This window comes from Pelophylax lessonae (genome assembly GCF_965119305.1).
Source record: "Pelophylax lessonae genome assembly, chromosome: 6".
Classification (NCBI taxonomy): domain Eukaryota; kingdom Metazoa; phylum Chordata; class Amphibia; order Anura; family Ranidae; genus Pelophylax; species Pelophylax lessonae.
Window position 1 is genome coordinate 8810835 of NC_138773.1, and position 27173 is coordinate 8838007.

At 41.9% G+C, this 27173-nt stretch overlaps 2 protein-coding genes across 2 annotated transcripts in view; both read right to left on the reverse strand.

Moving 5' to 3' along the window:
• LOC309558391 (uncharacterized protein) overlaps positions 1-27173 on the reverse strand; it is a gene marked incomplete at its 3' end in the record, with an annotated part of 897500 nt that overhangs the window by 528490 nt on the left and 341837 nt on the right. The gene's annotated exons all lie outside the window — the stretch shown is intronic.
• On the reverse strand, positions 565-22783 carry LOC309557487 (uncharacterized protein). Its single transcript, XM_082260213.1, has 4 exons — positions 22384-22783; positions 14421-14547; positions 6758-6831; positions 565-996 (listed from the first exon to the last, which is right to left on the reverse strand). The coding sequence occupies exons 1-4, from the start codon at positions 22700-22702 to the stop codon at positions 623-625; spliced, it is 894 nt and encodes a 297-aa protein (XP_082116339.1). The 5' UTR covers positions 22703-22783; the 3' UTR covers positions 565-622.

A 27173-nucleotide genomic window follows, 5' to 3' on the forward strand; every position in this document is an offset into this window, starting at 1 on the left:
TGTATCTAAATACATTTTTGCCTAAATATATGCCAAAAATTGAATATATTGGATATTTTTTAACAGTCAAAGTAGAAAATGTCAATTTTTCGCAAAATGTTCGCTTTTTTTTTATTAATATCGCAAAAAATAAAAAGCTGAGAGGTGATCAAATACCACCAAAAGGAAGCTCTGTTTGTGGGAAAAAAAGGACGTAAATTTGGTTTGGGTACAGCATTGCACGACCGCGCAATTGTCAGTTAAAGTCGTGTATAGCCAATTTGAAAAAAGTGGCCTGGTCATTGAGCAGCAAAATCTTCCAGTCTTAAAGTGGTTAAATATAGGCCTTTAAAAAGGGGGAATTTCGATTTTTAAAGCTCAGGTCCCTTAGACTTTAATAGGGTTCACTGGCTCGGGTCAGAAATTTTTCTCTGTTCGGGAGTTCTGGTGCGAACCAAACAAGAGTGTGTTCGGCCAATATCTATCATCAACACTTTCTCCTAGAAATGTGAGTATTGCAGCCATTCTACAAATACTTGTTCATCCATCCCAGCAAGACTGCTAGAAAAGCTGTATTAATTGCCATTGGTTAAGAAGCATTTTTAGAAGTAGTGTTCAGTAAGAGGAACCATGAATGTGTGTGTTATTTACCGTATGGAAATTTATTGAACCAGTTTTTATCTGCCAGAGCTTTTAACCTCTCATACTCCTTATTTTTAGCTTCAGATTTTAGCTCTTCAGCTGCAGATTCATATGCAAACTTCAGAAGGAATTTCTTGCGTTCTAAGCGTTCTTTCATTGGATCCCGTGGTTGTTCCATGCGGAATTTTATATCTTTCAAAGCATTGCAGATCACCTCTTGTATATCAGCTGTTCGCCCGCGTGTCTTCATGTGGTCTTCTGGGGTGTAATTCTCAATGGCCATCACCACTTCTGCTCCCGCACTTCTAAAGGCTTCTTCCAGATTGTTACCACGTTTGTTAAACTTGTTAGTAAGAACAACAATGGGGAAAACACCTGTGGTAATAAGGAAATATTAATTGCCTTTTGCAATGACCTAAAAGATTTCACCTTCCCCCTCCACTAGTAATACCTACTTAGATCTGACAGCTGCAGACTCCATTGATTACATCCAGTGGTGTAGAGCAGTGGTCCTCAACCCTGGTCCTCAGGGCCCACTAACAGGCCAGGTTTGCAAGATAACTGAAATACATCCCAGGTGATGTAATTTGCTGCTCAGGGATTGCAGTACTCTAGTCTGCATCTCCCCAAGGTAATACCTAAAATCTGGCCTGTTAGTGGGCCCTGAGGACCGGAGTTGAGGACCACTGGTGTAGACTATGTCTCCTGAGTCCTGGCTATACCTGCACAGTAGAGCCCCATAGGCTTCTATGGGGCTTGTCTACTTTTGGCCAGGAGATCGCCCCAGAGAAGTCCAAAGGGCTGTACTACACAGGCATGCAAATGGGTGAAAAGAATAAGTGATCTGTGTCTGAAAGTGCATTTATTCTTTACTCAATTGAAGCCAGTGGCTAAGTGGTTAGCACTTTTGCATAGCAGCACTTGTGTCATTGATTTAAATCCCAACCATTGCACTACCTGCTGCATATATGTGCACCTGTGTTAATTCTGGAAGTGTATTGCCATCCCTTGCTATACCTTATTGCACTTTTTGTTTTACTTATTTTTTAAAAAATGAAGACGTCTATGACGAAACGCGTACAGCATAGTTGCTTCACTTCCTGATCCGGGACCTTTCGTGGAACGCTTTGCGTTCCGAAGCTACAACCACTCGGCAGTTTGTCTACACAGTCATTCTCTTACTTTGAACATTGTTTTATGCAAACTATCCATTATAAAATTGTGAGTACCCATTTTTATGAAGCCTTTGAATAAACCTTTTTATTACGGTATTACACTATGTGTCCCCCCCTTGTTCATTCACATATGTAACTGCTGGAGTACCTACTGGGAAGCATACTGAGTGCTGAAGGAGCAATACCTACCCCCCTACCCTCCCTGGTACCAAGACGTACAGACGTAGGAACAGTACTTAGGACCCACAGGACCAGCCATTTCCACGCCGTGGTATACAGCTTGTAATATACCCCTGCCTAACACCCCTGTGTGGGGTTGGGCACTCTGGTGAGTGCAATCTATTTTATTACCACCCTGGGCACCAACTTTTCTAAGAAGAGTTTTGGGGATTGCCACACAAAGATTGAACACCACCACTTATGGACTATTATTTATAATTGAAACAATGAACATTTTATAATTTTCACTGTGCATAAATTTATGTGCACCTTACTTACCTGTTGTGCACTTGTATATGTAACACAGTCCATCTGGCACTCTATATATATATGCAGTATTTTTATTTAGATTTTTATATATATATTTATTACACCATTGCACCAATCACTTTATACTTACCACTGGATTTATTTATTAATATATTTATTCGTGTCTCCACTTTTTGATTTACATTACAATTTTTAGATCTTTTAGATTTAATATTATTTATTTCACTTCCCTTTAACCACATTGGTCAATTACTGTTTGCACCTTATGCCACAATAATCACCCCACTGGGAGCTACTATACTATGTAATGTCACTTAGCACTTTATAAATGTCACTATTGCACATATAATTTATGCTTTATCATTGATCCTAAGTGTATATATATATATATATACAGTGCCTTGTGAAAGTATTCGGCCCCCTTGAACTTTTCAACCTTTTGCCACATTTCAGGCTTCAAACATAAAGATATAAAACTGTAATTTTTTGTGAAGAATCAACAACAAGTGGGACACAATCATGAAGTGGAACGAAATTTATTGGATATTTCAAACTTTTTTAACAAATAAAAAACTGAAAAATTGGGCGTGCAAAATTATTCAGCCCCCTTAAGTTAATACTTTGTAGTGCCACCTTTTGCTGTGATTACAGCTGTAAGTCGCTTGGGGTATGTCTCTATCAGTTTTGCACATCGAGAGACTGCAATTTTTGCCCATTCCTCCTTGCAAAACAGCTCGAGCTCAGTGAGGTTGGATGGAGAGCGTTTGTGAACAGCAGTTTTCAGTTCTTTCCACAGATTCTCGATTGGATTCAGGTCTGGACTTTGACTTGGCCATTCTAACACCTGGATATGTTTATTTGTGAACCATTCCATTGTAGATTTTGCTTTATGTTTTGGATCATTGTCTTGTTGGAAGACAAATCTCTGTCCCAGTCTCAGGTCTTTTGCAGACCCCATCAGGTTTTCTTCCAGAATGGTCCTGTATTTGGCTCCATCCATCTTCCCATCAATTTTAACCATCTTCCCTGTCCCTGCTGAAGAAAAGCAGGCCCAAACCATGATGCTGCCACCACCATGTTTGACAGTGGGGATGGTGTGTTCAGGGTGATGAGCTGTGTTGCTTTTACACCAAACATAACGTTTTGCATTGTTGCCAAAAGTTTGATTTTGGTTTCATCTGAGCAGAGCCCCTTCTTCCACATGTTTGGTGTCTCCCAGGTGGCTTGTGGCAAACTTTAAATGACACTTTTTATGGATATCTTTAAGAAATGGCTTTCTTCTTGCCACTCTTCCATAAAGGCCAGATCTGTGCAGTATACGACTGATTCTTGTTCTATGGACAGTCTCCCACCTCAGCTGTAGATCTCTGCAGTTCATCCAGAGTGATCATGGGCCTCTTGGCTGCATCTCTGATCAGTCTTCTCCTTGTATGAGCTGAAAGTTTAGAGGGACGGTCAGGTCTTCGTAGATTTGCAGTGGTCTGATACTCCTTCCATTTCAATATTATCACTTGCACAGTGCTCCTTGGGGTGTTTAAAGCTTGGGAAATCTTTTTGTATCCAAATCCGGCTTTAAACTTCTCCACAACAGTATCTCGGACCTGCCTGGTGTGTTCCTTGTTCTTCATGATGCTCTCTGCACTTTAAATGGACCTCTGAGACTATCAGAGTGCAGGTGCATTTATACGGAGGCTTGATTACACACAGGTGGATTCTATTTATCATCATTAGTCATTTAGGTCAACATTGGATCATTCAGAGATCCTCACTGAATTTCTAGAGAGAGTTTGCTGCACTGAAAGTAAAGGGGCTGAATAATTTTGCACGCCCAATTTTTCAGTTTTTTATTTTTTAAAGTTTGAAATATCAAAAAAAATTTGTTCCACTTCATGATTGTGTCCCACTTGTTTTTGATTCTTTTACAAAAAATTACAGTTTTATATCTTTATGTTTGAAGCCTGAAATGTCGCAAAAGGTTGAAAATTTCAAGGGGGCCGAATACTTTCGCAAGGCACTGTATATATTTTATTTTTGTGGTATAAGACTTTTTATTTATCTATATTTATTTATGAGCTCAGAATTATTATCCTTGTGACACATTATCTATTACCCAACACTCATAGGGCAGCACCATATTCACTACCCCTATCCATTTACATATTTGATATAGCCTTTGGCTATATTTCAGGGAGCCTTTCTCCCCTTTCCCCTGATCTCCATAGCGCGGGACTTTCCTACATAAACTGATGGTTATACGTTTATATTAGCTAATGTCAGTTTTTCAATTATGCAGAGCACTCTACTACTAGCTCCAGAAGAAGCTATCCAAGCGAAACATGTCAACCAATTTGGCTCTATGAATTCTCTGTATATCCATCATCACATCGATGTCACCTGTTACCTTTTACAAGATCCCCTTGATGTGACGTATTCATTAATTACTGCAGTTACCAATATTTGTTTGTATATCTGTACTTTGCCAATTTGATACAGTGGTTGCATATATTTACGCCTTTTTTTAGGCGAAATGTTCATATTTTTTATATGTTTTAGTTGTGTACTAATAAAATTGTTATTTTTATTACTCAGTGCCTTCAAAGTCCATGCCTCTCCAACAATCTATTTTATATGAATAAGAAGTATTGAATTTAGATTGTAAAATCCTTGAGGGCAGGAACTCTGCTCTATAGGTACCTATATTATATAATGTAGATACTGTGTATACGTGGTGTCACAAGGGTAGGCCTTCTTCTGGGGTGCTGCATATATGTGCACCCCAGAATGCTCGAAGTTTTCTTCTTTACATGCTCCCAGCATGGAGACCAACCTGTTATTGGTCTCATACTAATGTTCTGGAGCTGGGAGGACTGGCTCCTGATCACATGAACACATGTGATTGGCTATCAATGATCACTAACTGTAAAATCGACCCCTGTATTATTTCGGATTTTGAATGGAGAAAAGATACCCTGTTTTGCCAAAAGTATTGGGGCGTCTGCTTTTACACACACAAACTTTAATAGCATCCCAGTCTTAGTCCGTAAGGTTCAATATCGTCAAAAGTATTGGGACGCCGGCCTTTACACACATATGAACTTTAATAGCATCCCAGTCTTAGTCCGTAAGGTTCAATATTGAGTTGACTCACCCTTTCCTGTTCATGTTGGAACAGGAAGGGGCCATCCCCGAACTGTTCCCACAATGTTGGGAGCATAAAATTGTCCAAAAAACGTTGGTATGCTCACATCTTAAGAGTTCCCTTCACTGGAACTAAGGGGCCAAGGCTAACCCCGGAAAAACAACCCCCCACCATAATCCTCCTCCACCAAATGATTTGGACCAGTGCACAAAGCAAGATCCATAAAGACGAATGGATGAGTTAGTTTGGGGTGGAGGAACTTGACTGGCCTGCACAGAGTCCTGACCTCAACTTGATAGAACACCTTTGGGATGAATTAGAGCAGAAACTGCGAGCCAGGCCTTCTCATCCAAATTAGTGCCTGACCTCACAAATGTGCTTCTGGAAGAATGGTGAAACATTCCCATAGACACACTCCTAAACTTTGTGGTCAGCCTTCCCAGAAGAGTTGAAGCTGTTATAGCTGCAAAGGGTGGGCCAACTCAATATTAAACCCTACGGACTAAGACTGGGAAGCCATTAAAGTTCATGTGTGTGTAAAGGCAGGCGTCCCAATACTTTTGGAAATATAGTCAGTGCCGGGACAAGGTCATCCAGTGCCCAAGGCAAAGGTGCCAAACTGTACCCCCACTTCCATCCCCACCCCAAGTTCATGATGTGCAAACTTAGGGGATCCTACGCCCAGCAGTCTCTCGCTTGTCAAAATCATTGCTGCTGTCACTACTCCTGTCAGCCTTGTAACAGAAGGAAGGCGCTCTAATGCCTACAGTAAACCATTGCACCAAGGGCAGCCGCCCTTCCCACCCACCCCTTTTTCTGGCCCTGAATATAGTGTATGTGGTATCTTTTTCTTCTCACTAGACAAAAAAAAAAGTACTTCCAAAAAGAAAAAATACAATTTTAGAAGTTAAAAATGAAAAGTTAAATAGCCAGATCAGGATTTAACTACTTTAGTTTCAGGTCAAAGTCAGGGTCAGGGTGTTTTAGGTAAGGTTTAAAGAATATATATTTTTTTATTTTGGGTCAGTGCCAGTGTTTTTATGTAGAGCAAACAAATCAAAATGCGCACTGTTGTTCTTTGGCCCTACTGCGGATACAAACCATAAATCTTAGCAACAGGCATGGTATCCCACAAATGTCAGGAGTAGAATTTATTTATTTATTTATTTTTTAAGGGGTTTTTTTTTTTTTTTTTGTGGTGGTTTATGGTAATGGCAAGAAATTTACAGACAGAATTTATTGATGAATTTTTTTAAGTTTTGGGCCATCTTTCTAAAGATATCCATGACCATTTATCACAATAAATCTTCAGTTCTTTTTCAAACATATTTACCTGTCATATCCCGACAGTTCATGAAAAATGTCTTCACTTCTTTTATTTGCTCTTCTGGCATTGAATCCTTCATGCTAGTAGAAAAATCAAACATTAGTACCATTAACGTATATATCCAGGCATGACCCAAACTTAAAGCATGACCCAAAAGTGGAACTTCCGCTTTAGGGAGTCCTGACCCCCTGACATGCCACATTTGGCATGTCATTTTTTTGGGGGGGGAGCGGGTACCGAGTTTTGAGAGGTACCCGCTCCCACTTCCGCTCGGAGCGCCGCGGCGCCCTGAACGGAAGTTCTCCTCTCCCCCTCCCTCCCTGCAATCTTCTGGGACACGTCAGAGGTCCCAGAAGATTGCCGGCCAATCACGGCGCGCATGCGCAGTGGGTACCCGGCTGTGAAGCCACAAACTGTGACAGCCGGGTGCCCACAGCAGTGATGCCGGCGCCGAGGGAGAGGATCGAGGCTTCGGGCGGCCGCATCGCTGGACCGTTGGACAGGTGAGTAAATGGCTGGAACTCCGCTTTAAAGGATCAGATTATGAAAGATCAGGTCCTATTGACACAGGGCAGAACCCAGAACTACATTTTACGAGATCCTTTCCATGAACACACAGTCTGTGGGAAGGCTCTTGGGAGCCAGGACAGCAGAAATATTCTGCTTGTAAATTATTCTATGTATGCATGTGGAAAGAGCCAGAGACGGTGATAGATGGAGTCCTGTAGACCAGCAGGCAATCTGCCAACACTGCTTGGGATTTTAGTGCAGCAGAGGCAGCATTGTCAGCTCACTAAAGGAAGTTAAATTCTTTAGAAGAAAAAATTCTGAATAGTTTAATGTACAGTCAGGTCCATAAATATTGGGACATCGACACAATTCTAATCTTTTTGGCTCTATACACCACCAAAATGAAACAAACAAGATGTGCTTTAACTTGCAGACTTTCAGCTTTAATTTGAGGGTATTTATATCCAAATCAGGTGAAAGGTGTAGGAATTACAACAGTTTGTATATGTGCCTCCCACTTTTTAAAGGGACCAAAAGTAATGGGACAGATTAACAATCCTAAATCTAACTTCCACTTTTTAATACTTGGTTGCAAATCCTTTGCAGCCAATTACAGCCTGAAGTCTGGAATTCATAGACATCACCAGACGCTGGGTTTCATCCCTGGTGATGCTCTGCCAGGCCTCTACTGCAACTGTCTTCAGTTCCTGCTTGTTCTTGGGGCATTTTCCCTTCAGTTTTGTCTTCAGAAAGTGAAATGCATGCTCAATCGGATTCAGGTCAGGTGATTGACTTGGCCATTGCATAACATTCCACTTCTTTCCCTTAAAAAAACTCTTTGGTTGCTTTCGCAGTATGCTTCGGGTCATTGTCCATCTGCACTGTAAAGCGCCGTCCAATGAGTTCGGAAACATTTGGCTGAATATGAGCAGATAATATTGCCTGAAACACTTCAGAATTCATCCTGCTGCTTTTGTCAGCAGTCACATCATCAATAAATACAAGAGAACCAGTTCCATTGGCAGCCATACATGCCCACGCCATGACACTACCACCACCATGCTTCACTGATGAGGTGGTATGCTTTGGATCATGAGCAGTTCCTTTCCTTCTCCATACTCTTCTCTTCCCATCACTCTGCTACAAGTTGATCTTGGTCTCATCTGTCCATAGGATGTTCCAGAACTGTGAAGGCTTTTTTAGATGTTGTTTGGCAAACTCTAATCTGGCCTTCCTGTTTTTGAGGCTCACCAATGGTTTACATCTTGTGGTGAACCCTCTCCATTCACTCTGGTGAAGTCTTCTCTTGATTGTTGACTTTGACACACATACACCTCCCTCCTGGAGAGTGTTCTTGATCTGACACACATACACCTACCACCTGGAGAGTGTTCTTGATCTGACACTCATACACCTACCTCCTGGAGAGTGTTCTTGATCTGACACACATACACCTACCTCCTGGAGAGTGTTCTTGATCTGACACACATACACCTACCTCCTGGAGAGTGTCCTTGATCTGACACACATACACCTACCTCCTGGAGAGTGATCTTGGTCTGACACACATACACCTACCTCCTGGAGAGTGTTCTTGATCTGGCCAACTGTTGTGAAGGGTGTTTTCTTCACCAGGGAAAGAATTCTTCGGTCATCCACCACAGTTGTTTTCCGTGGTCTTCCGGGTCTTTTGGTGTTGCTGAGCTCACCGGTGCGTTCTTTCTTTTTAAGGATGTTCCAAACAGTCGATTTGGCCACACCTAATGTTTTTGCTATCTCTATGACTTGAAATTAACTCTGGACCTTTTATCTGCTCCTTGTAAATGGGATAATGAGGGAATAACACACACCTGGCCAGGGAACAGCTGAGCAGACAATTGTCCCATTACTTTTGGTCCCTTAAAAAGTGGGAGGCACATATACAAACTGTTGTAATTCCTACACCGTTCACCTGATTTGGATGTAAATACCCTAAAATGAAAGCTGAAAGTCTGCAGTTAAAGCACATCTTGTTTGTTTCATTTCAAATCTATTGTGGTGGTGTATAGAGCCAAAAAGATTAGAATTGTGTCAATGTCCCAATATTTATGGACCTGACTGTATATGTTACCATCAATTTTTATATTAAATCAGAGTGTGTATCATTTTCATGTACAACTTCCATCTGAAGAGCCTGGTTGATCCTGCCAGTTACCTTTCTTCCTTGAGAAGACCACACAAAGCACAGAAGCTGATCTGTGTTATCAAGGTCAGTTCTCATCATTTGGCTGGCCATTCAGAGATACAAGGCTCCAGATGTGTATCCAGCATGCCTGGAGTTGGTAGTTTGTTAAGTCACTATGCCCCCCTGACCAATCGCAGCCTTCCTCTGGCACACCCCCTCCAATCACTGTTTAGCGCTTGAACTCACCCCCTGCTCAAGCACAGCCTGCATCTTTGCTCAGGCTCAACAGACTATGGAATACAAGCACATGGTATGTCTGCACATTGCCTTATAACCCCCCCCCCCATTATCAGGATGAAGAGATGCACATACTTATAAAACAACCTTAATCCCCCCCCCCATTGACCACCAAAATTGTGAAATTTACCTAACCGATTAGGAACTAACTGATCCAATCATTGGATTTCTAGAAGATAAACAAGTAATGTTATGTATCTGCAGGCAAGTCTGTTGTTTTTCAAAAGAACAAGCTCTCTTCCAGATGCATCAGTTTACAGAGATGAGACAAACCATTTTGCACAGACAGGGGTGCTTACAAAGGTCTGCTTTTATTTATTTATGTAAAAACTTTATCCTAAAGGAAAAAATAAATAAACTTTACTGTAACTGCTTAATAAATGTTAGTTGGAGTTGAACTTAAAGTGACTGTAAAGTTTTTTTTTTTTTTTTTTTTTTAAATAACGAACATGTTATACTTACCTTCTCTGTGCAGTTGGTTGTGCACAGAGCAGCCTGGAAGCTCCTCTTCTTGGGTTCCTTGTTGCTGCTTCTGGCCCCTCCTTCCTGTTGAGTGCCCCCACAGCAAGCAGCTTGCTATGGGGGCACCCGAGCCCGAGCTGCAACTCCATCTATCCATTCAGACATGGAGCTGCTGTTTGGCCCCACCCCCTCTCTTTCCTGGTTGGCTAACCTACTTTGATTGCCAGCCGCATGAGCCGTGGCTGTGTCTCAGCCAATCAGGAGGGAGAGTCCCCGATAGCTGAGGGACTCATGGACATCGCTGAACAGAAGTGGGGCTCAGGTAAGCATTGGGGGAGTGCTGGGGAGGCTGCCACACCCAGAAGGTTTTTTATTAAGATAAAATAAACCTTCTGACTTTACAACTCCTTTAAATTTGTCAATCAAGTCCATCTAAACCTTTTAGTGCATCTAACACTCCCCTCCCCCAAGACTGACAATGCTGCTGTCCAAAGATGTATGCTTTACTTCTTCATCCAGAATGCAAACACCCTAAGACAGGAAATGTGTCACTGGCCAGGTCAACAAATGAAAATAAGGGGACACAAGCCTAAAGCAGAAAACGAAAGGGAACCATCACATCTAAGGACTGGCAAGTTGAAATAAATTACATTTTTGTTTTGGGGTTAATAGCACTTTAAAGTGGTTTTAAAGACTCAAGGTTTTTTACCTTCATGCATTTTATGCATGAAAGTAAAAATCCTCCTCTGTGCAGCTCCCCCATCAACCCCCCTATTACTTACCTGAGCCCCATCTCAATCCACCAATGTGCATTAGAACCTCGGCTCTCCGGGGACTCTCCCTCCTCGTTAGCTGAGACAGCAGTGGAAGCCATTATCTCCCGCTGCTGTCAATCACAGCCAGCGAGCCAATGAGGAGAGAGAGGGGGTCATGGCTCTGTGTGTGAATGGACACACAGAGCCGTGGGTCAGGAATGAGCCTGTTTGGGTGCCCCCATTGAAAGCAGCATGCTCTAGGGATACTTGGCAGGAGGGAGAGGCCAAGAGAGCCAGCGAGGGACCCGAGAAGAGGGAGAGTGCAAAACCATTGCACAGAACAGACAAGTATAACATGTTTGTTATTATTATTATTTTTTTTAAGAACGCCTTTAATATCACTTTAAGTTATATGGTAATAATTAGACTTGACCAGAAAAAGAAACATTCAATGTTGGATAGAACATGGACAGAAAACTGGCTAAAAGACAGAATTCAGAGAGTAGTGGTTAATGATTCTTACTCTGAATGGTCTAAGATAGGGTCCCCAAATTGGCGGTCCTCCTACTATTGCAGAACTACAAGTCCCATCATGCCTCTGCCTATGGGAGTCATGCTTGTAACTGTCAGCCTTGCAATGCCTCATGGGAATTGTTGTTCTGCAACAGCTGGAGGGCCACTAGTTTGAGACCCTTGGTCTAAGGTTATCAGTGGTATACCCCAAGGTTCAGTGTTGGGACCCTTACTTTTTAATATCTTTATAAATGATATCGGGTCTGGGATTAAAAGTAGCATTTCAGTCTTTGCAGATGACACCAAGCTTTGCAGTGGAATAACTTTCTTACAGGATGTCTCCAACTTACAATCTTACCTCAGTGTTTAGTTGGCCAACTATGGGGCAAATGAGGTTTAATGTTGATAAATGTAAAGTTATGCACTCGGGGGTTAGAATATGCATCATACATACTAGGGGGAGTAGAACTGGGGAAATCCATAGCGGAGAAGGATCTGGGTGTTCTGGTAGATCATAAGCTTAATAATAGCATGCAATGCCAAGCTGCTGTTTCCAAAGCAAGCAACGTCCTTTCTTGTATTAACAGAGACATGGACTCCAGAGAGAGAGATATAATTTTGCCCCTGAACAAATAATTAGTAAGACCTCATCTGGAATATGCCGTTCAGTTTTGGGCAACAGATCACAAAAACTATATCGGGGAACTGGAGAAAATGCAAAGAAGGGAAACCAAACTGATAAGAGGCATGGAGGAGCTCAGCTATGAGGAGAGATTAGAGGAACTGAATTTATTCTCTCTTGAGAAGAGGAGATTAAGGGGGGGGGGGGATATGATCTCCACATATAAATACATAAGGGGGGATATGATCTCCGTGTATAAATACATAAGGGGGGATATGATCTCCATGTATAAATACATAAGGGGGATATGATCACCATGTATAAATACATAAGGGGGGATATGATCTCCGTGTATAAATATATAAGGGGGGATATGATCACCATGTATAAATACATAAGGGGGGATATGATCTCCATGTATAAATACATAAGGGGGGATATGATCTCCATATATAAATACATAAGGGGGGGATATGATCTCCATGCATAAATACATAAGGGGGGATATGATCTCCGTGTATAAATATATAAGGGGGGATATGATCACCATGTATAAATACATAAGGGGGGATATGATCTCCATGTATAAATACATAAGGGGGGATATGATCTCCATGTATAAATACATAAGGGGGGATATGATCTCCATGTATAAATACATAAGGGGGGATATGATCTCCATGTATAAATACATAAGGGGGATATGATCTCCATGTATAAATACATAAGGGGGGATATGATCTCCATGTATAAATACATAAGGGGGACATGATCTCCATGCATAAATACATAAGGGGGGGATATGATCTCCGTGTATAAATATATAAGGGGGGATATGATCACCATGTATAAATACATAAGGGGGGATATGATCTCCATGTATAAATACATAAGGGGGGATATGATCTCCATGTATAAATACATAAGGGGGTATATGATCACCATGTATAAATACATAAGGGGGGATATGATCACCATGTATAAATACATAAGGGGGGATATGATCTCCATGTATAAATACATAAGGGGGGATATGATCACCGTGTATAAATACATAAGGGGGATATGATCTCCATGTATAAATACATAAGGGGGGGTATGATCACCATGTATATATACATAAGGGGGGATATGATCACCATGTATAAATACATAAGGGGCATATGATCTCCATGTATAAATACATAAGGGGGATATGATCACCATGTATAAATACATAAGGGGGGATATGATCTCCATGTATAAATACATAAGGGGGGATATGATCACCATGTATAAATACATAAGGAGGGATATGATCTCCATGTATAAATACATAAGGGGGATATGATCTCCATGTATAAATACATAGGGGGGGATATGATCTCCATGCATAAATACATAAGGGGGGATATGATCTCCGTGTATAAATATATAAGGGGGGATATGATCACCATGTATAAATACATAAGGGGGGATATGATCTCCATGTATAAATACATAAGGGGGGATATGATCTCCATGTATAAATACATAAGGGGGATATGATCTCCATGCATAAATACATAAGGGGGGGATATGATCTCCGTGTATAAATATATAAGGGGGGATATGATCACAATGTATAAATACATAAGGGGGGATATGATCTCCATGTATAAATACATAAGGGGGGATATGATCTCCATGTATAAATACATAAGGGGGTATATGATCACCATGTATAAATACATAAGGGGGGATATGATCACCATGTATAAATACATAAGGGGGGATATGATCTCCATGTATAAATACATAAGGGGGGATATGATCTCCATGTATAAATACATAAAGGGTCCATATAGTGAACTTGGTGTTGAGTTTTTCACTTTAAGGTCAACACAGAGGACAGGGGAGAACTCTTTACGTTTAGAGGAAAAGAGATTTCATCTCTAAATAACAAAAGGCTTTTTCACAGTAAGAGCTGTTAAAATGTGGAATAGACTCCCTCCAGAGGTGGTTCTGGTCAGCTCACTAGATTGCTTTAAAAAAGGCCTGGATTCTTTAATATCTGCACATAATATAACTGAATGCTAATATTTATAGGTAAAGTTGATCCAGGGAATATCTGATTGCCTCTCGGGGGATCCGGAAGGAATTTTTTCCCCCTGCTGGAGCAAATTGGATCATGCTTTGTTGGAGTTTTTTGGTCTTTCTCTGGATCAACTGTGGATGTGGGTTTGTATATATAATAGTTTTTTCTTCTGTTGGTTAAACTAGATGGACTTGTGTCTTTTTTTAACCAGACTAACTATATAAGTATGTTGGGTGTTAGTAATGACATTTCATGACATAAGCAATATAAAACTCTCCATGTGTCCATACCTGTAAACAAATATGGGGACAATAAAATCTTTGTAGTTGGGTGTTAGGTCAGAATCCTCCACCTTTGACATTATATGAACAAAATCTTCTGTCCATTCCACCTCCTCATCCAGAGGAAGAAAATGTCCTGAGCATAAAAACAGATATATAATTATGAAGAATAATACGATCCTTCTCCATACCTTCATCATATTGTCCCATCTGTGGTGACCTTGGCTTTCCGTAGAGTATAACAATCTGAAACCTCAATGTGGACTGTCATTGCGGACCTCTCCTTTTGGCTATCTGTTGATGCAAAGGATGTGGCTGTGTAATTTATTCCTCTCTATGCTGTAAATCACATGGGTGATCCTGCCTGTTTCTGTGTTCCCCTTAGCGTGCTTACCATAGTAATCATGGCTGCTGATCCATGACACCGTGGTCAGTTTACGTACCTCCTTCATGCCGCAGTCTTTTCCTCTCCCCCTCCCTATCAGCTCGGGAGTCTATGTGTATGAGTCATTTTCTCCTCACCCCGCCCCTCCCCTCCGCCCTCAGCGCTATTCTGCAGTGGCTTTAAAGTCACTGATCACAAATCCTGTAACCCCCTTTGTTACAGCAGAAATTACAGTGCAGTGTCTGAGGTTTTTTTAAAAAATATGCAGCAATACCTTATTTCAGAGCGCCTCTGTGCTGTCACGTGACCTCCCACCACTCTCCTCCTCTCCTACAGGCTGAGGTCACGTGACCTCCCACCACTCTCCTCCTCTCCTACCCACTGATCTCAGAAAGGCATCTCAGCCCCTCCCACTGTAGTCTTCAGATCAGGGAAGGAGAGTGCCGGGAGGTCATGTGATCACACAGTGGCACAGTAAAATAAGGTATTGCTGCATAATTTTTTTAAAACACAGACACTGCACAGTATATATTACAGGACTAGTGATCAATGACTTTACAACCTCATTAAGCCAGAGGTAGCTAAGAAAGATCAGCAGTGGAAACTGCCCATACTTCACATTCCACTGGGTTCCTTTATGGATAGACTGAAAAAAACTTTGTGTTCAATGAACAAGTACCAAACCAAAAAAAAAAAAAAAAAGTAAAAATTGGTTTAATAGGGAAGAGCAATTTAAGGGCAACATTCCTTACAAATCTGGGGGATGCCCTTAACCTGTCTGTATAGTGGCACATCTACACTATATTGTCAAAAGTATTGGGATATTGAGTTGGCCCACCCTTTGCAGCTATAACAGCTTCAACTCTTCTGGGAAGGCAGTCCACAAGGTTTGAGAGTGTCTATGGGAATGTTTCACCATTCTTACAGAAGCGCATTTGATGTTGGATTCCAAGGCCTCGCAGTCTCCGCTTTAATTCATCCCAAAGGTTTTCTATTGGGTTGAGGCCAGGACTCTGTGCAGGCCAGTCAAGTTCCTCCACCCCAAACTCCCTTATCTATGTCTTTATGGACCTTGCTTTGTGCACTGGTGCGCAATCATATTGGGACAGGAAGGGGCCATCCCCAAACTCCTCCCACAATGTTGGGAGCATGAAATTGTCCAAAATGTCTTGGTATGATGATACCTTAACAGTTCCCTTCACTGTAACTAAGTGGCCAATCCCAACCCCTGAAAAACAACCCCACACCATAACCCCCCCTCCACCAAATGATTTGGACCAGAGCACAAAGCAAGGTCCATAAAGACATGGTGCCTTAAATGGGGCTGCCTCCTGAAGCTAATCACAGGAAGTCTTTCTGGAAGTTCTAGCAACCAAACAGAGTGCAGGTGCGTTAATATGTGGAAATGCACCCTAAGTCTCGGGACTGAATGGATGTTTACCCATGGTTCAGTTCTGCTTAATGCACTTCAAGCAGAATGCAGAGAGCACATCACAGGTCCCTTGGGACTGTGCTTCCAGAAACCTATGCTGAATGACTTTATCACCACCCATTCATGGCTTGAGGCTTATATCACCCTAAATATGTCTTAAACCAATAAAATAAATAATCGTACAAAAGGTCTCCAAAAAGTTTCTGCACTTTTATATCTATAACTTAGTTTAAAAAAGTATTGACACTTTTTGAAAACATTTCGTCAATACGATATCTAATAATTGTGTAATCTGGCTCAAATAAAAATGCCACATCCAGATAAATCAAGTTACATAAGAAATATGTAAAAAGTCGAGGACTTTTAAAGGCACTTTATGAAACATTCCCCTCCATGCTAGGGCCACAGAGGAGGGGAACATAAGTCCCCTAGAGAAAGCACCACACACAAGGAAGAAACCCCATATACATAATCTGTATAGCTGATAGCCAAATTATATGGAGTCTGAATCTCCTAGTAGAGGGTTAAGTAGTCAAGGCAGACAGAGAAAATTGACTTCTCTTCCTTTTCCTTCAGCGCCCTCTCTGGAGCTTTTACAGCACCAGTCAGTAGCTATCATTGGGATCTCCAGCACCATAACAAATGATTACCATTGTTTCCATGTGGGCTTCTGAAAGGAGAGTGTGTCCAGGGTCTGCTATGACTTGAAGATAGGAGAAATGGTTATCATTGTCCATATGTGAGGTCAAAAAGTGAAGTTTTTATAAAGTGCTTTCAAAGTCCTCTACTCTGTACATATTCCTTCTGCAGTTATGATATCTAGGTGGTAAAATGTATTTGTGTATTTAGCTGCTTGCCTGAGGTCAGTTTCATATGATGCATATAATTCCAGAATTCACAGAGCACCTTAAAGGTTCCCTGGGATTGCATTTCCTTAAAGCGGAGTTCCGGGCACAGAATTCATTTTTTAATAAACATACCCCCGGGACAGTCAGGGCTAGCACATTCCACAATGGCTAGCCTCTGATCTGTCCCGGTTCGCACTTACCTTTTAGAAGAAATACTTACTTATAAAATTTCTTCCACAGCGTTTCCATCTCTCTTGTGGGCAGCTGAAGCCGGCGCGGTCCTCTTCTGTATCTTCTTCCGCGTCTTCTTGTCCCAGAATGCGCCTGCACCGGCCCCTCTCGTGTCTTCCGGTGCGGCGCCGCATTCCTCCACAGCTTCTGGGCATGCCCAGAAGCCGTTTAGCAGGGGAATGCGGCGTCGCCCGGAAGTGACGAGCGGGGCCGGTGCCGTCGCATTGATTCCTGGGAGCGATGACGTTCAGCTCCCAGGAATCATAGCGAGACAGGAAGTGACGGGGTGAGCCGCGGCTCCGAGGGAGGAAGTACTCTGAGGTGAGTATTTACGATCTTCAATTAAAAGGTAAATAAACAAAAAAAAAAAAAAAATAACTATCCAATTCCTTTTCAGGTGATCTCGAACTAGCGGAGGGGCACAAAAAAGTTTGGCCTGCAGCCTATACAGTGTGGATGGGCTAACCTACCAGGACCTGACTGGTTGCAGACACTGTTAAGATGACAGTTTTTTGACTGTTGATTTTTAAATCGAGGAATGTAGGGTGGGAGGTGGTCGACGGGGCTACCCACTGAGCAAATCCAGAGGAACCAGCCAAAATGTGTGTATGGCCACCATTACAATCAAACACCCAAGTCAGGTTGGAATGGCAGTGGTGGCTGTGAGCTACCTCCTGACTGTAAAGTGCAGTTTTGTCCATGTAAAGGTCACCATACATTATACAATCTAAGATTACAATCTCCTTTAGATCTACTAACAACTATGTAGAAGGCCTGTCTGACTGGCTCCAAATTAATAGGATTGATTACAGCAGATAGGGCCTCATATTTTATACAATTGGTAAATCTAAAGTTGATTGTGTAAAGGTTGCATGGCCAAATTGTAATGTGTATGGTGACCCTAGGGCAGGGGTGTCAAACTCAATTTATTTGCGGGCCGCATCAGCTTTATGATTGCCCTCAAAAGGGCCGGTTGTATCTGTAAGACTGGAAGTCCAGAGCATCCCCTACCTTTACATAAGATGTCAAGAGCCTTCCCACCATCAGAAGTTGAGTCCCCCCACCCTCCCTTACATCACAGTGCACCCCCCCCCCTTACCTTAAAGCTAGAGGAATTTCTGGAAAGCAGAAAGTACAGGGTCTGGAGGAGGGCTGGAGCTCTTCTGCAGCTGCAGGAGAGGTGCGAGGGCCACATGAAATGGTCTGGAGGGCCAGATTCGGCCTTGTGTTTGATACGTGTGCCCTAGGGCAGTGGTCCTCAACCCTGGCCTACAGGGCCCACTAACAGGCCAGATTTTAAGTATTACCTTGGGGAGATGCAGACTAGAGTACTGCAATCACTGAGCAGAAAATGATATCACCTGGGATGTATTTCAGTTATCTTGCAAACCTGGCCTGTTAGTGGGCCCTGTAGGCCAGGGTTGAGGACCACTGCCCTAGGGGATGGAAGGGAGCCTGCATGGGAAGCGTTTGAGAAATCCTCTCCTTCATCACAAGAAGCCAAGTCTGGATGAAAGGCAAGAGTAAAGAAAGGTGTCCAGCCTACTTCTCAAAGCTTTCTTCCTATTGTGGCTAATGTGCCCCTTTAGATACAGGACAGCTCAGTGGAATAAAAAAAATACATCACTAAAGCCTGCCATAGATGCATCAAAATTCTACCAGTTTAGTAGGAACTATACAGTATATCTATTGATCGACTTCAGTGCAACCAGCCTGCTGTTTTTTCTTTTTTTTTTTTTTATACAATCATTGCCACTTGCTATAGTGACCACTGCCCACCAGCAGTGATCATTGTATTCTAATGGCAAGGAAACCACTATCAGAATACATTAGGGCAGTGGGAGGGATTCCCCCATTGACAATATTATTATTGTTTTTTTTTTTGCTTTCCTCTGGATCAACTGTGGGTATGGGATTGTGTATGTGGGGGGTTTTCTATATATGTGTGTGTGTTTTCTCTCTGGGTTGAACTAGTCGGATTAATGTCTTTTTTCAAACTGACTAACTATGTACCTACAGTATCTCACAAAAGTGAGTCCACCCCCCACATTTTTATAAATGTTTTATTGTGTATGTTCTTTATTTTGTGAGCCAATATTTGAATGTACTTCTTTTGATGCATATAAGACATCTAGTTGGATTTTGTTAGAAGTACACGATGGTTCGCTTCCTGTGCACTATTTTTGTGCCCTTTTTCTTTAGCTTGTACTTTTGTTCTTTGGACAACTTATCTTTGGCAATAAACTTTTATGAAAATGTAACTTCTGGACCCCATCCTATACTCAAAATCGTGTAAATCAACCACGCCCCTGACGACGTCACCTCTGACGAAACCGGTCGGGCGGTTCCGGACACCACACTTGTCACGCCCCTCTCGACGCCGGCTTCTTTCATGACTGCGGGACGCCGCAATTTTTTATGATGACTGCCTGTATTGTTTCTTGTTATGTAAGTAGAACCCAATAAATTTTGCATGATGATTTATACTGGATTACGCTATGGTCTCCTTCCTTTCTCTTCCTATCACCACTAACATCGGAGCCATTCATTAGTTATTCATGACTTTATGGGATATCTGGGAGATTTAAAGGAGTACCTGGAGGTGATCCTGGTTTATACATGTGGAGGAAGGAGTCTATCCTGAGTGTTTTTTTCCCAAGCCTGAGTGGCCTGTCCATTAAGTTGGGGGCCCATTCCGTTTGGTAAGCAGCCACTTTATCCATTCATCACGGGTGTTTTTCCTTTCTGCTCACCATATCTTGGGACTTAACCCTCTGTTTTTGGACTCTCTTACTCTCCCCATTTGATCGAGACCTGGGATTCATGATCTTTTATGGACTTTTTACATGTTGGTCTTTGTTTGATTGCACTGCACTTACAATTTTTATAACTTACTTATTTAGGTTATTTTTTAGCGATGCACTATTTGATTTACATTATTGTTTGGATTTCTATAGGTCCAGTGTTCTAGCTGCTAAATATAGTTTCTATCTGTATCATCTTTTAGCGCAGGATCCCCCCCCCCCCCTGATTACAACTATACTCAAAATCAACATGGGGTCCCTCTTACAACACATATCAACTTGCTACACCCCCCCCCCCTTCGTTTTTTTTTTCTTTCTCCCTCTTCTCCTTTTCTTTCTCTTTCTTTTCATCATCTCTCTCATCCTGACTTCTCTTTGGACATACAGAGACCCTTCCATATATATATAATTCTAACTCCCCTTCCAGTCCAAACTCCAAGTGCCATTCTCCAACACCCCCTGCGTAGATTCCATCTCTATACCAACACATACTAACCTTTTTTCAATGAATTAATCAGATTCATCCTGGTATACCTGCTTAACCACTTACGGACCGCCCGCCACAGTTTTACATTGGTACTTTGACATTAAATACCGGGGTTATGGCAGCAGATGGCTGCCATAACCCTGGTATTTTCTTACAGGGCGGGCGGTACTCTTTCACATAAAAGTGGTCCCAGCAATGGATTCCCCACGGGATCACTTTTATGGGGGGCGAGAGAGGTGCCCCCCCCCCCTCCCGCCGCTTCCCGGTCATTTTCGCCCACTTACCGGAGCTGTCGGTAGTGGGGAAAACGATCCAGTCCTCTCCTCTCAGGCAGGAATTTGAGTGAGGGCAAGATGGCCCCCGCTCCACTCTATGGCCTTGGAGGACTAGAGCGACCTCATACATCGCTTCTGCCCAACGGCCTTAATGGGCCCATTTTTTTTCTTGCTGAAAAAAAATGACTTTTTTTTTTGTTTTTAGTGTAGATGTGAGGTGTGAGGTCTTTTTGACCCCAGATCTCACATTAAAGAGGACCTGTCCTGCTTATTTCTATTACAAGGGATATTTACATTCCTTTTAATAGGAATAAAAGTGATCGCATTTTTTTTTTTTTAAAGGGACAGTGTAAAAATAAAAAAATAAAAGGTAAAATAAATAGGAAAAAAAAAGTAAAGCACCCCGTCCCTCCGAGCTTGCGCGCAGAAGCGAACGCATATACAAGTCACACCCACATATGTAAACAGTGTTCAAACTACACATGTGAGGTATCGCCGCGATCGTTAGAGCGAGAGCAATAATTCTAGCTATAGACCTCCTCTGTAACTCTAAACTGGTAACCTGTAAAACAATTTTAAAACGTTGACTATGGTGATTTTTAAGTACCAAAGTTTGTCGCCATTCCAGGAGCGTGCGCAATTTTGAAGCATGACATGTTAGGTATCAACTTACCTGGCGTAACATTATCTTTCACTTTATAAGAAAACATTTTGCTAACTTTCCTGCTTTCTTATTTTTTAATTTTAAAAAAGTGTATTTTTTCCAAAAAATATTGTGTTTGTAAGCCCGCCTCGCAAATTCATTGTGACATAAAGTATTGCAACAATCTGCATTTTATTCTCTAGAGTCTCTGCTAAAAAAAAAAAAATATATATATATATATATATATAATGTTTGGGGGTTCTAAGTAATTTTCTAGCAAAAAAATACTGATTTTAACATGTAAACAACAAGTGTCAGAAAAAGGCCCATGTTTAGCCTTCGGAAGGAAACTGGTACCATAGATTTCAATCCTCTTCTGATTTGTATCTTGGACTTTTATTTTTTATTTTTTTTTATTTTTTTTAAGAATATGGCCCATAGGCCTCCAGTTTCCCATGCACTGTTAATAGTTCCACTTCTTATCTAAAGATAACATATCTTTTTTCCTAACCCTATTATCTCTATAAGCATAATACGAGGAATGTAAATCCTTGAAGAAGACATCATTCCAATTGTTCTCTGTTTATGTTTATGGTTACAGGTTACTCTCCTTTAATATTATCTCTTGATATGCATAATATTCTTGTTTCTCTGCACTTCAAAAAATTCTGTATCGTGCTACACTTGCTTGTTACTTGAAACTTTTATTTTTCTCAATAAACTTTCATGGGAAAAAAAAAAACAAAATATGACTTTTGTCCCCATTGAATACGCTATGTTTTTTTCTTTATTTGCTATTTTTTCCCCCATGAAAGTAGAGTTACCCTTTAGAAAAAAAAAGGGAGGGAGCAGGGATTGACATCTTACCCAACTGAGCGTAGGCGATGGCCTCTTCATTTTTCTTCTTTTTTCCAAACCCTCTGTTGTCCACAATGGTGATGGTTTCGGTTAGTTTAAATGCATTTCTTCTGGTTGTAATAATGGTGTCACTCGATCCTGTCTTGGCGTGCATCTGATACTTCTCCGTGCTGAGGGTGTAGAAGCAGGAGTTGATAAAAGCTGATTTTCCATGGCCAGCGTATCCAAAGAGCTGCAGGAGAACCCGGGTGTACTGCGTCTCCTCGGACGGACTACTGGGAAGGGTGAAGTTGAGGATCTCCTGCTTTTTGTCCATAGGTTCCATCATCAGAGAAAAATCCCAATGCCTTCTCTCTTCTAGTTTTGGTTCAGGTGTGTTATTTCTACACCAGGATTACACTTAGTACAATGCTTCTTCATTGAGTTTCGTTTTCCTAGAAATTGAGTCAGTGTGTAAATAATAAAGGGTTCTGTTGGAGTATGTAATAGGCCTCTCTCTCCTATCTTACAAACAAGGTCATAACTTGTTAATATTTAACAAAATGTATGATATTTAGAAGCTACAGGAAAGTTTTAATGATAGATTGCCAGAGGTTCAAGCTGAACAGCTGCAAAAGATCATCCTCTCTATTTGTCCTGGTGACCATTGTCTCCTGTATAGGAAGTTATGGGAAATCTTAACATTTTGAGCTATCACTGGAATGGGCAGTGTGGGGAAATCTTTCAGAGAAGACACTTATTCTGGTGACAATTGTCTAACAGGAGATATCAGCTACCTTTAGGGCCCATTCACACCTAAAGTCTAAGTTTACAAAAAAAAACAAAAAAAAAAAAAATAATCTCCACGAGACTTATTTCAACTGGCCCAAAAGGATCTTCACAAAGTGTCCTTGGAACAAAGTATCTTGGCAAAGTCTCCTCTTCTGTACTTCACCCATCCTGGCCCACTGGCCCAAAAACTATTCGCAAAGTGTCTCTGATGACCCTTTAGTGATCCTGGCCTGTTTTCCCAAAGGATCTTGGCAGGGTGTCTGGCAGATATTGCTTCTTTAGGAAAACAGTAGAACAAAGCCAAAAAGTATTCACTGGAGTTCTTTGAATAGGAAGTCTCTGTGAACTAGAGAGATAGTCCTCTTCCAGGTAGCAGCCCCTGGCTTAACAAAAGAAGCTTTTTTGTGGACACAATCCTTCTTGAAAATGAAGAAACTGTATGGATGTTTCGTTGAACCCCATCTTCCTTTGCAAGAATACAAGGGAAAGGGAGTTTGGAAATATGACTTCCAGCCCTAACAACAATGTTTTTACTGTGGTGAAAGCTCTTTGGGCACTCTAGCCCCTTTTTAACGTTTAGCTCAAGTAACTGAACAATGATCAGGCTAACTAGCCTCTTGACAGCCTAACTTTTCTGACAGGAATGGGAATTTCTGTATGTTCAGCAATAATAGTCAGGATGGGGTATCCAGACAATCTTTCCTGCAGGGTCTCAAATCTTGATGGCCCAAGCTTGACCTTTTCCATTTGGGCAGCAAACTTCCACATGATCTATGTAGATAGACCGCCCCAAGTTCCAATTGGCCTTGACACACAAGAAGGTGTCTCACAGTTCAGGCTTTGTCTTGTTCCCATATGGCTTGGGGATGTAAAGAAAGTCCAAAACTTCCTCCTCACACCACGCCCCCCTCTTGGCCTCAATCTCTTCCAAGATCTCAGAGGAGCATATGGATAATCATACCCATACTCTAGGGCTACCTCCTTTTGTACAAGGCACTGGAACCGAGAGAACCTGGGAAGTCTGTGTCTATAACCTCTCACAGGTGGGGTGTATAGGGTCTCCTCCTTCTTGATGAGACTGGCATAGGTGTCGTTCTGATCCTGAGTCTGGGTGTAGGTGCGAGGTGGGGATAGATCTGAGACCCTTGTGGCAAAGGCCTCACACTGCATGCAAATGATAGCCCCCTCAGGCTCCCCATTGAATGAACTGGGACTTGCAGAGCTGCTTCTCTCCTTGGTTCCCCAGTCCCATTCAGTCTCTTCCTCTGACTTCCACACATCATCCACCCTATGTCAATGGCTCCAGCCTTCTCCTCACTTGACACACTAGATGCTTTCTAACTGTGGGGATGGCTTGCTGCATGAACATAGAGACTGTGTTCCTAAATAGGAGGAACACAAGATCCCTGTGTTCATAACTGACAGAACAATGGCAGACTGCTGTTCTGTCTCCACAGGGAGCGATCGTGGGTGACCGGCAGCTATTGTGGCCGCCGGACCCGCTGATTGGCACCCCATGTAGCCAAGCGTTCCCGCTAAATGACATACAGTTACGTCGTTTTGTGGGACAGAGCGGACTTGCCGCAGTATATGTATTGCTGGTAGTTGGCAAGTAGTTAAAAAAAATATTTTGTCATATTCGTTATGTTGAACCTACTTATTTTCCAAATGTATTTTGTATCTTCAGTATTCATTTTGTATACTCATTGGTCTATGTTCAATGGTATAGGAAGAAAGGTTGAACTTTATAGTTCAAAAGTTTTTATTGATATTCTCAAAATTTAACAGAAAACAAGCAAGTGAGCATAATACATTGGAATCATGCAGGATTACAAAATGAGAGATTACAAGAAGAAAGTAATAGGAGTAGTACATAGCGGAAAAAGTGATGATTGTCAACAGAACTAGACAGAACAGGATTAACATAATGAGCCCCACTAAGTGGAGACTGATATAACTTTTTTCAAATAATCAACTTTACGATTGATGGGTGTCCCTTCCCCTCAGACACCCCTAGGGGGACATACTGTGTCCAAGGGGAGGGGCCAACTTTGAGTCCATGGTAGCCATTTTGATTTTGTGTGTGCTAAGGTTCCGTTGCTAGCTGCCATCAGTGTTTCATATGTGTAGTGAATATGTGTGAGTTCAACCGTTTCCCAAAGTGGGATTTCCAGCACCTGGTAATAGTCAATTTTGCTGCTAGTAATATGCTGATAGTGGTGTTTTGTGTTTGGGTGGGGAGGGTGTCTATGTCTAGGTTCAGTAAAGCCATTCCTGGGTTAGGGGGTATGGATAAGTGGACTATTTGTGACAGAAGTGCAAATATGTCCTGCCAAAATTGTGATAAATGTGGACATCCCTAAAAGATATGGTAAATGTCACCCCTCAGACCACATTTCCTTCAGCATCTCTATCATTAGGGACTGCAGATATCAGGGTGCCTTGTCGCGGCCTGCAGCTTACGCATGTATTTGCAAATGTGTGCAACAAAACCCCTGTTTTTAACGCATACTGTTAGACGGGTTAATTTGGCTGATTGCTGGCTGGTTGGTAAGTAGTGACTGGAAATCCCTTTGCTTTTTTTATCCTCCAGCATCTGTCTGAAGGTTTATATTTAAAGTGTGAGGGTGTTAGGTACCAACGGAGTAGGAGTTTTTGTGAAAGTTCCCACAATTTAGTGCAGCGTGTAGCCTTGTAAGTTGCTATACATGCTCGGGTCCATTGAGCGTCAGAATAGGGGTGATCTAGATCTTTTTCCCACCGTGAGATAGCATTGTTCCTCTCAAACACATTTTTCTTCTGCAGAAGGTTGTAAAAGAGCGATATACCTTTTTGAGACATTATAGGCAGCCAATAAAATGTATCGGACTGGACGGGGAGTAAGCATGACCATTTAGGGAGTTTATATTAGCAGTGAAGTATTCGTAGGTGGAGATAGAGATCTGTTTTTGCAATTTGGTACTCGTGATGTAGCTGTTGAAAAGTTTTGGGGCAGTTAGATACGTATAGGTCTTCTATATAGCGGATGCCTTTACTGAGCCAAATGGTGAGATGTGAGTCGGGTATTAGGTATTCGAGGGTCAGGATTGGAGTTTTGAGGAGTGTGGGTTTCTTATGTGTGTTTGACAATTTCGTTAGTTTCTGCCAGGCTTTGATAGAGGCCAACATGGGAGGGGAGATATAAGAGAGGATGGTGTTTCCAAGTGAGATGCTCAGTAACCAGGGGAGGAGTGATTTCTTACGGGAAAAGCAAGATTCAAGCTCGCTCCATAGGGAGTTCGGCTTGTGTGCGAACCATTCCTTAAGTTGGGTAAGCACTGTTGCCACATAATAATCGTGGAAGTCCATGTGTCCCATTCCTCCCGCCGATCTATGTTTTAATAATTTAGCGTGGGAGCATCTTGGCTTCTTCCCCTGCCATATAAATTTGGTTAGGAGCGATTAAAGGGATTTGAATGGAAGAACGATGGGGAGTGCTCTGAAAAGGTATAAAATTTGTGGGAGATGTAGCATTTTGAATGCCGCAAGTTTCCCTGCCCATGAGAATTCATTTTGGACAATTTTTCAAGGTCGTTGTGGAGTTTGGTCCTAAAGGGGATGTAGTTGTCTTGGAAGAGTCTTTTTGTGGTGTTCGTCAGCTGAATTCCTGAATGCTATGTTCGGCCCATGGGTATGAGAATTGATGTTGGAGCATGTTGCTAGTTACACTATCTATTCCAATGCCTAGTATGGAAGATTTGGTTTAGTTGACTTTATAGTAGGAAACTTCACTGAACCAGGATAACAATTTTTTGGGCTTCAGCTAGGGAGGTTTGTGGATTTGTCAGGATGAGTATAACGTCATCAGCAAAGAGGCTGATCTTGTGTTCCTGAGTCGCGACAGTGATACCGGAGGTTCTGTGATTGGATCAAACATGTTTGGCTAGGGGTTCCATGACTAGGTCAAAAATTAGCCTTGCCTGGTGCCATTAGTGATATGGAAGGGAGTTGATAGGATTCCTGAGGTTAGGACTCTGGCGGAAGGGTGG

Bases quoted from the DNA above. Each gene is read 5' to 3' on its own strand.
- LOC309557487 (XM_082260213.1), bottom strand. From the start codon at position 22,702: ATGATGGAACCTATGGACAAAAAGCAGGAGATCCTCAACTTCACCCTT. The intron at 14,548-22,383 runs GTAAGATGTCAA...TTTTATGCTCAG, and splicing joins CATCGCCTACGCTCAGTTGG to GACATTTTCTTCCTCTGGAT. The intron at 6,832-14,420 runs GTATGGACACAT...TTTTTCTACTAG, and splicing joins GTCCCCATATTTGTTTACAG to CATGAAGGATTCAATGCCAG.